Genomic DNA, 10,484 nt, shown 5'->3' with positions numbered 1-10,484 from the left:
TTCCATTGTTCAATAGCTATCCAGTCAGAACTCTTTGATAGTTACTGAACAGAAATAAAGTCTCTCTCATAACCTCAAAATAAATCTGAGGCAACAATCTAAGCATATCTTAGTCTTCCTTCCTACGTACATTCTATAGGCTATGTACAGCCCTTTTTGTTGTTTACTGCAAGAAAGCAGATTTGGGAAAATAAAACAAGGTTTGCTCCACTATTTTGACAAAAAAAAAAAGAAAAAAAAAAAGAAAAAAAGAAACCAACAGTCATTTCTTTGCAATCAATGGCTTCTTTTTTTTTTTTTTTCTTCTGCAAGCCAAAAACATGATTTCTGTAAGCAGCATACCTAAGTAGCAAAGTGCATTACTGTTAGCAATCCTTCTCCTCCACGGCCCTACCTCCTCAGGTCTAAAAGGCAGATGACTAATCAAGGTGGCAAGATGCAGCAAGAAGGTGCTAGAAGCACAGATGAAGAGGTATGTAATTGATATTTGAGTGACAGTGTGGTAAAAAGGAGAAATGTAAACAGTCTCACTCTGAGTTTGCAACCGCAAGAAAATTTAGCCTGTTTTATACCATCATAAGTCTCCCTCAGAAGTCTAGGTTTTATTATAAAACACTAGCTAACCCTTCAAGTAAAATAAGCGCCCAAGAATGTATCAGAGGCTTAGAGCAGTTTGGTATCTAATAACACAGACTTGAGTCTCCAGCTATCGAATTTCTGATCTTTATCCCAAGCACACTAAAGGCACAACAATTTATAGCAGGCAGCCTAAATCATTTAGTTGGAACTTGCCTTCCTCAAAATAGCATGATATATTCTGATATTCGAGAAAAAAAATAGTAATGCCAGCACATATGGCATATTTGCTACTAACAAAGTATTTAAGAAAGGCATTGTAGCAGCCAACATTTTATTTGCTGAGGATTCAGATTTTTTTAATAAAAGTTTTTCTTTTTACATAGGAAACAAAGACAGAATGGAGGCAGGGGTTTGTAGCTTTCAGAAGGCTGCAAAATACATCCCTGTAAGACCCATTCCCAGGAGTCAACATTCAAAACAGGACAAATACTGAGAACACCTTCTTTGAGGCAACTCACATCCTCCATTAAAATTTTTGTGACAGGCTTCTACAGAAAAAGCTGTTACAGGGACTTCAATCCCTGAATTGTCAGTCTTAGTTGAAGAGCTTAAATATGAAGAAAGGGGAGCAGGAATCTGCAGTTTTCCAGCTACTAATCCAGACGTGTAACAACTTCTCCCTTCACTGGAGTCTCATCCGTTTTTCAGGTGGTCCTTTAGCGCTAGCGGTCTGCTGAGCGTTCTTTACAGTCTCTTTTTCCTCTTGCTTGACAGCTTCAGGGGCTGGTTCTGGTTCCTTCTTGATTTGATCCACTTAAGAAGTAACAGCAAAACAATGTTAAACTTCCAATTTCCATTCCTAAAATATTCTTCAGAGTACTTAAAAAATATTGTTGATTTCAAAGGGACAAAATTAATTACAAAGGCTTAAGAACAACCATGGACTAAACTCATACCTATAAAGATTTTAAGAAGTGGAATGGTTTGAAATCTGGTTCATGCTTTTCCTGTTTCATGGTTGCTTAAGATCACCTAAAAGCCTTCACATGCTTTCTTAAGCTTGTAGCACTTTGCTAAAATCACTAGGATGCCAGACTGACCAAACTATTCCTTCCCTCTTTTACCCTTTCCCTACCTGGTGCTTTCAAAGACCATTTCCTGCATTTGGACTGGTAGGCAATACAGTTTGTACAGATGAAAAGGGCAAGACATTTTCAAGAGAGGGAGCAGAATACTCGTTTCTTCAATTTCACTCTGGCTGTCAGAGAGAGCTCTGCTCTTACCTAGTACTTTGCACAGCGGGGCAATGCCAGAATCCCTAAGCACCTCAGTAGAAATGGTGAGGAGCTCAAAGAGCAACTGAAAGACACTGCTACATATAGCCTTTTTTTTTTTTTTTTTTTTATAATAAATATTTTGTGGTAATATTAGAATTTTACCTGGGATAGGTTTTTCTCCAGGCTTTTGCTGTGGAGGAAGAAAAAAACAGAAAATCAGTGGAATCAAAGTCATAGTTCTTGACCCTTCCTAGTATTCACTTAAGAATACACACCAAGCAACGTCCTGTTACACGTGAGTTGAGGGTAGAAGGGAGGGCTGTTGAACACATCACTAAATACACTTTAAAAAATTAAGTTGATTTTGTTTAAATAGAAATACTCATTTTTTTAATGTTGTTTTTCCCCTGACAGCTGAAAAGAACTAAATCAAAATATGCTCAGATAGCCCATCCTTCCCAATATCTGAAGAGCAGTTTTTCAAGTTGCTGTAAAAATCATTTTCATTGCCGCTAACCAGAAGACTTGATAGAACAAAGGGCTATTAGAGATCACCAGAGGTAAATCACATCAGCCTCACAGAATGCTGAGAATTTCCATGCTGATTAATGGGCATCCAGAACAATGGAGTAACTAAAACACAATAGCTGTGGTGGTTTGATTCAGCTCACAAAGCAGGAAACTGGAAGCAGCAGCAAAATCTGATAGCTGACAAAAACAGACCTTCTATGAATAGATAAGGAATTTGTACAGTAACATTTACCCTCACAGTTTTGCCAAGGTCTTGGTAACTCCTGTAATTACAGAGGGGAATCCCACATGCAAATCAAAGGCTTCATTGTCAAATTTATTACCTAGCTTGCATTACTGTCATAGAAAGCCACGAAGATTCCCGCTGTCAGTTTCAGCTGTTCAAGTACTCATGACTGCATTAAGTTCAGAGTAAGTTACAGTAACACTGCGGCTTTTAAGCATCATACCTGAACAAATTTGGGTGGAAACTTTTGTCTTAGGTCTAGAAGCAAAGCATCTACCCGTTGCCTTTGGAAAATAGAACTTGGTTCTTCTTTCTTCTTGGCTTTTGGTTTAGCTTTCTCTGCAAGCACAAAAATGTAAGAAGAAGCTACATTAAAAGTTCTGTTCTCTTAGCAATTCTCTGTTGTACAACAAGTTGGTATGTCTCTCTCCTCTGAACTTCATCTCCATTTTTCTCTTTGACATATGCTGCTTGTTTTTTTTTGGTGGAAGACAAAATGATTTTTTACCTCAAAACAAAATGGTTTGGCTTCTGAAAGCCTACTTCAGTTCCCAGTGGGTTGAAGTTGAGTCCATTTTCTTGACAGATAGCTCACCATTATCATCTCCCACCCATGCCTCAATGTCTACACGCACCAGCACAGAATAACAAGAACCCTTCCACCTGGCAGGGAGCACCAACTTACCCTTCAGTCAGAACAGGCACTTAACCTCATCCCTACACCACCACCATGCACTGCCTCAAACTCTTCCTTCTCACCTTCCCTGTATTACCCTCCCCCTCTCCCAAGGCACACAGGAGCAACCAGGAATCCTACCTCGTTCCTCTTGATCTTTGAAATGCCACCAATAGCCTTTTGATGGGTGATAGCGACAGTAGGACATTGCTTCTTCAAAAGCAGACTGAATTCCATGCACTGCAGTGAGCTTTCAGAACGAGACAATATAAGGCAGTCTTCAGAATTTAGGAAGAAAGTACAGTACTATATTTTTTATGTATGGATTTTAAAATTAGTATTCTATATTCCTTTTTGTTCTGAGAAGGAAACTTGGGACAGCTAGTTTCAGACCAAGAACATAATCCTTGTAACAGGATCCTGTACAACTGAGGTTGGTGTCTTTTTTTCTTAACTTACAGATAAAAACTTGCAAAAACAGCTGTTTACCAGGACAAAAGAAGAAATTAAAACAAACTTGAGTGTTTAATTTAAAGAGAAATCCGTACTAACGTAAAAACAGAAGTTTCATTTAAAGAGAAATTTCACATTACTTTAACATGAACATCTGAAGTTCAACATGTTTAATTACTGTTTCCAATGTATTTGTCACTTAATTTTTCTTTTGATTGTTTGAACCTCACATTCTGCCAATTGTCTACCTTCAGTTATTCTGATCCCTCAATCCTTAAGGAATGCATCCTGCCTTCTACACCACACTGCACTCTTCCGAGATCTTACATTTCCACAGTGAATGCACACCACATTACCCAGTGGCATTTGCTTTAACTTATTGCATACTATTTAGGGTAGAAGAAAGGGGGGAGAAAATAGTGTAGTATTGTAGTAGAGTGAAGGAAGGATTTAAAAAGCCTAGGGAATGATCAAAAATAAAAGCAGATACAAACTGATATATCAAATGTACAGAACACTTACAACTCTGGAATTAATGACAGACCCTAGATCAGGTGCCTGATAAATCACTCCAGCAATAATGTAGTAGTCTGCCAGTGGAATAACTGTGGGGAGAAAAAAACAGATATGCAGGATCAGTTTAAAGCTCTGGCTGAAGACCGTATATTTGTTGAATTTCAGTAGTAACAGTTGAAATTGCAATATCCATTTCACCACAAAGTTTCATCTTCTAAGTCTTTCCTCAAAGGCGCTTTATTTGAACCATTCCCAAAAGGGATAAGGGGAAAAACCCCAACGCCTGCTTTACAGAGAGAAAAGCATCAGATTTAAGTCCTCTCCTACTGCAAGCAAATAATTGATCTTGCAAGAGCTGGGATATTCAGGGCTAATACACTGGAATTGCACTGGAAGTAGCATCAGTCTCTGCTACTGACAGAAATCCACAACAACGAAAAATCTCATTCTTCTGGGGTCAGCTTTCTACAGCCTGTGCAATCTTATCAGCTAAATTTAAATGTCCCAAGCCCAATGGCAGCTAAGCATGTGCACAGCATGCCTTTCTAAGTTAGCAACATTCTACCAAAAAAAAAAAAAAAAGAAGAAACCCACAACCTTCCAAAGCAGCCATTTGCTATATCAGGTATGGGACAACCTCTATTAACGGATCAAAAATTCCTCATCAATAGAGCTGCAGTGCAGAGAAACATCTCAATTGTCTCCATAACGTTCTGCCAAGCATTCTTCAGTTGAGAAGCTATCATGATGCTGCCTGCTTCCCATTCCCAAGACTCTTGCCTGTGCACAGGTCTGTTCTGGCTCCTCCATCTGATTTAACTCATTCTTTCACAACCTTTTTACTGACAGGACCCAATTCCTCCAGTACTTGCATTTTACAAAACTTGGACACCTGCCCTAATTAACAGACCAAGACAACTGGGTGCATATTGCAGCCAGTGCCCACTTCTAAAAAGAAAGAGGAGTTCCTTCTCAGCGTTTCCTTAGAAGTGGTGAAAGACACAGACCAGCAGCTTTACCACCTCCCAGCTCTGTACCCAAGCCGCCTACTTTCCTGGACAGACAACTCTCCCTAATCATTGGGTCTATTTTTTTTTCCAGAAAACTTTAACCACTTCAAATGGGCTAAGTCTTGGCTCAAAGAATTTGAAGTTTTTTTTTTTTAAACACAGAGAAATCCTAAGACAGACCTGCACTAGTCCTCCCTGATTACTCAACACTAGCTGTGAACTCATTACAATTTAGTTTCCCACGTCTCAAATACACTAATATTTGTACCACGATAAGACATATGGGTAACATTTGAGCCAGGGAACTATGTGATTCAAACAAGGTGTCTAGCACAAACTGTACAATCACAATGGGAAAAACATCACTGAAGTCCCAGTTAAGTTCCACCATATGCACATTAGTACTACAGCAGAGGTCTGAACACCCTTGTTGTGGAAGCCACAAATCTACTCTCAATTTAAGAAGCGTCTAAACAGGAACTTTAGGGGTGCGTGACATTTCCATATGCACCTTTCGAAAGCTAGATTCAAAACGTTTATTAAAGGAACAACTGGAAAATCCATTACAGGAGGAATCATGTATGTTCTTTTTCAGTACAGATACACGCAAATAAGAATCTTATCAGAATATCTGATACACGCAAATAAGAAGCATTGCTAGATAACTCAGAGTCCTATACAAGAGCAAAATGCAAATGCAGTGTCTAAGTCACTAAACAAAAACAACTTTAGAAAACAACTAGCATTAACCCTGCTCTTCTTTTCTGTAAGGTTTACTCAGAAGTAACCTGAAGTACTTTACATGTATACGGAGTAAACAGAGAAAACATTTCAATATCCATTGAATTGTGTTTGCTTTTTTAATTAATTGCACATGCACAGCTAACAAATTTAAGGTTAAAAAGGAATACTGAATCCAGCTGCCTGCAAAGGAGAGAAAAGCTAAAGGTATTTCATTCAAAACTTGGAAAGGTCTAATGATTTCAAAAATATAAAGATCTCAGAAGAACAAACAAAAGAAGTATCTGAAGCATCTCATGGTCCTTTTTTAGAAAGGTTGTCTTCCACTGACAAGATCCTACTCAGCAGTTCACCCAAACTACAGCCGAAGGCAGAAATAGTGCAGAATGAAAAAATGACAAACGCAGGAATGATCCCTCTCCCTGACCAATGGGGATCATGGTACTCCTCCTCAAAAATACATAAATAAATAAATACTAGCCACTTCAGATGATTAGCTCTAATTAAGCTAATGATATCATTAGCCTTATATTTAAACAAAACAAAAAATCTTGGCTAGCCAAACACGTAAGTAAGACGTGGTACATGAACACACACACCACAGGGTAGCCTGTTCTCAGTGCACTCTTCCCATTTCACCACGAGATGGCAATCCCTGCTCTGAACACACCAGAGGTCACCCTGCTAGACATAGTAACTCCACCCCACCTCTGATACACAGCCTCCTAACCTTATACTTAGGTTTAAGATAACAACAGAAAAGAGGTGCCAGAAGTGCTCAAACAAATTAGAAACAGATAAAAGGGATTAACTGACTGGCCTTCTCGAGAGGGGCAAGAAGCGAACAACCTTACCTTGTGTTGGAGATTGCCTTTGCTGCTTTCGGATAATGAAGAGAATGGGCTCTTGAGCATGAAGAAGAATGTACTCCACTCCAACCATCTGGCTGAAATAGAAACAACCAGAATAAAAATCTTTCTCAAAGCAAAATCTGTGGGATGTGAAGAGCTATCAAGGGCCTGGCAGCACAGGGATAAAGCTGTCATGCTTTGGAAGCTTATTGATAATGCTCAGTAAATAAAGGCACAGGATTTCCTGAGCTAGCTATTAAAACCTACCTGCATAGAAAAAGGGAATTGCAACACCTCACACATCCGAGCTGAACACATTAGCAGACAAGTAACGAGCAAGAAAGATGACACAATCTATTAACACAAAGATGTCATCTAAACACAGAAACAAAGGACCAGTGTTTGATGTGACCATCTGTGTCTGTCACTTGAAAGCCTCTCTGCAAGCACATCCAAACACAAGGGGCTTTACCAATGAACTTTTAGCTCAGCTTGCACACTCCTTATCACATTGTAGTCTTTAAATAGTTCGCAAATATCTCACTTGTGCTCAGTGTAGCAGATGGGAAACTGCAAAGAAAGTTAACTTGCACATGCTGCAATCCCATCACACAACCATCTGTGATCAGTTTATTTACAACACTCAATACTTTTATTATCCGTACTAAAAAGCCAGCTCCTCGGAGGAATTCTGTACTAATTATGGCAAGGAGCCAGTGGGACATGGAATCGCAAACGACTTACGAATGCAAAGTATCCCCTAACATAAACCCTATTGACCGTAGAAAAAACGCTTAAAGATGTTACCATTGCCCAGTTTCTGTTGAGCTGGACAATGAAAGAAGACAGATATTCTAATTAGAAATTTCTAAAAGGTGATTTACTAGAATCTCAGGATATAGCTAGAATCCTTCATGCTCAATACTCCTTGAAATGGCATGATGGCATGAGAGGAAGTAGAAGGCACCTAAGTACTCTAATTAAAAAAGAAGCTGGGCTCCCTGGCAAGCGGTGGGACTACAAAGCACAGAACAGGAGGTTTCCAGCATGCTTCTGTTCAACTATCAAAGCCTCTGGATGGAGGGACAAATGACACTAGTGGGAAGCAGTTCCAGATTGCAACTTACTTCAGATGGTCCAAGGTCATCCGCTGCATTTTGACAACTTCATTATTACACGTTCGGTCGTAGAACGGGTTACTTCGCTCCGAGAAGTAGTCCAACACACTCCCATTGTTTAGGATTGGAATCCAGGAACTGTCCACCCAGGAAATTCCCAAGAGGTTATCTGGGAAGAGAAACTTACATTGAATACCAAAACAGGCAGGAACACTGCAAACATCTCCAAGAGTAGATTGCCATCAGTTAATGATTACAGCAGCCCCCCACAAACCAGTTTGAATTAAAAATGCATTTTAGAGTTCAAATCATAACCGGTATCCTTTAGCCTTCTGCAGTTCTGCTCTACATACACAACAGAAATACAATCTTGTTTAATTATTGCATTTTGCTTTTCTTCATTACTAGCTGCTGGTATACTTTTAACATCTCAAAAATGGAGCAGGGTGCGTGCACGCAGGCATGTGAACACGTGCACGCATGGGTCAGTGGGAGTTGGTTAACTTATATCGCATATCAGCTTAAACCTACGTAGTAGTATCATATAGATTTATTTTAGGAACCACAGCATTTGCTGAGTAGAGAGAATAACAAAGGCACTGATGAAACCTACATCTTTGGTAAGCTGAATTTACTGAACTCAGCTAGAATCTATTACTGGGGGGAAAAAGTGAGAAACATTACACTAAATCTGAGCCTGGTAACATTTAAAACAGCTTATTTCTGAGAAAAAATAGTTTCCAAGCCCTAAACCATGGTACTGAAAAGTAAAACATTACAGAGATCTATATAATGAAACAAAACAGTGGTGTTGTTAACATTTCTACAATGTTATGCTATTAAAATAAATCTCAGTGATATCACAGCATCTGATACCATTACGTTTCAAAAATGATTGTGTTTGATGCTGGGGAAATCTATAATAAACCAAAAAAAACAACACACCAGAAAATAAAGATACTAACTTTGGTCCCATGTTCCCCAGCATTCACAAACAACAGATTCTACAGTAATTTGCCAAATACTCTGTGGCAAATTACTTACTCAGTATCTTAGTGGGGCTTACAGAAATCTAACTACGCAGGTATTCACAACCATACAGAACAGGTAAGCTTTATAAATGAAATACACTTTGTAACATGGAAATTGTTACATGCCAGGTAAATTTCTATACATGTGGGGACATCTGAATTTAAGTCCTTGAATTTTACAATCACACTGCAGTAAAATTATGTTCCTCAAGCACTTGAATTGTCAAAGTTAAAGACAGACCAAAGAAACCAGAGTCAGCAACTGGTTCTGTAGCCAACAAATCTGCTAACACTGAAGATCCACAAGGCATCCTGAAAGACACCCTGAAATTTAGCTATTTAAATTATGATAACAGCAAGCAATTCATGAGACATGAGAAAGCAGGCAACAAAGGCATGTGATGCTTAGAATTAAAAAACAACAAAATGTAAGTGATGAGAAGCCACTGCAGACTGAATAACAACTGGAAACTCCCTTCTCACAGGAACCACTCCTCCACTTGCACGCATTATCTGCCAATCCTGAAATCCTACTCAACACTCCGCCGTGAATATTTTACTTCTGCAAGAACTCTTTATGTCCAAGGATGGCCAGCTCAGTTCCATACACTGTTAGCAGCTCCCCTGAGGAACAGCTAGCAAAGTAACACTGCCTGCCCCACAAGACAAGAAAAAACGCAGGATAATAATCACAAGTAAATCGCTTTGCCCTGTCAATCCCAGGCCTGCCAGCCTAACTACTTCATAGAACAGGGGGCATTCATGGGTTTTTTCACATACACCATTATCTCCCCTATTAAAAAAAATAAAAAGGAATCTCAGTACATAGCATGTACCTTTATTAAGCACTTAAGCTGTAGTAGCGTTAATTATCCTAAATGCAATTTAAAACCAGAAGACAAATTTTCCTTCCCAACAAAATCAAAGCCTGAAGCACTTGCATTCTTGCTGTAACACATCCTCTTACTACATTTCAAATATTCTTGCTTGCATGGATTGCTCTCAAAGGGGCTGAGCTGAGCTCCCGATGACAGGCACAGACCGATCAACAAACGACAAACCTGGATGTAAGGGTGTGCTCTCAGGCTCAGACCCCACGCCTGCTCAATGCCAAGCATCCCAACTGCTCTCAGACCCAGCAGGGCTGCTCTTGGTGTGGTCCCCCCCATCCCCACCTCCTCAGCAACTCACCCGCCCAGGACAAAACCCTTCGTTTACCTTTCACCCTCCCGCTCCCCGGAGCGCTCTCTTCGTGTCCCCATGCCGGAACCCCCACCCAACCCCCTCCCGTTCCAGAAGGGCTCCGCGGCTTGCCCCCGACCCCCTCGATCCCCTCAGATCCCCCCTCGATCCCCCGCTCCCCCGTCCCGGCCGCACCTCGCACATCCACGGCCGCCATGGCGCCGCCTCAGCGAGGCCCGGAAGCGGCGGCGGCGGGAGGAGCGCCCCGCCAGGCCAGGCGGTGCTGGCGCGGA

At 40.3% G+C, this 10,484-nt stretch overlaps 1 protein-coding gene across 1 annotated transcript; it reads right to left on the bottom strand.

Moving 5' to 3' along the window:
* Positions 1-380: 380 nt before the first annotated feature.
* On the bottom strand, positions 381-10,417 carry MED6 (mediator complex subunit 6). Its single transcript, XM_082762462.1, has 8 exons — positions 10,387-10,417; positions 7,988-8,147; positions 6,864-6,955; positions 4,265-4,347; positions 3,431-3,539; positions 2,837-2,952; positions 2,019-2,046; positions 381-1,392 (listed from the first exon to the last, which is right to left on the bottom strand). Exons 1-8 carry the CDS (start codon positions 10,406-10,408, stop codon positions 1,262-1,264), a joined length of 741 nt encoding a protein of 246 aa, XP_082618588.1. The 5' UTR covers positions 10,409-10,417; the 3' UTR covers positions 381-1,261.
* Positions 10,418-10,484: the final 67 nt, after the last annotated feature.

This window comes from Aythya marila, assembly GCF_965140915.1.
Source record: "Aythya marila genome assembly, chromosome: 5".
In the NCBI taxonomy this organism is placed as follows: Eukaryota; Metazoa; Chordata; class Aves; order Anseriformes; family Anatidae; genus Aythya; species Aythya marila.
Note: the sequence above shows the minus strand (reverse complement) of the source record. Positions and strands in the feature narration are given on the sequence as shown.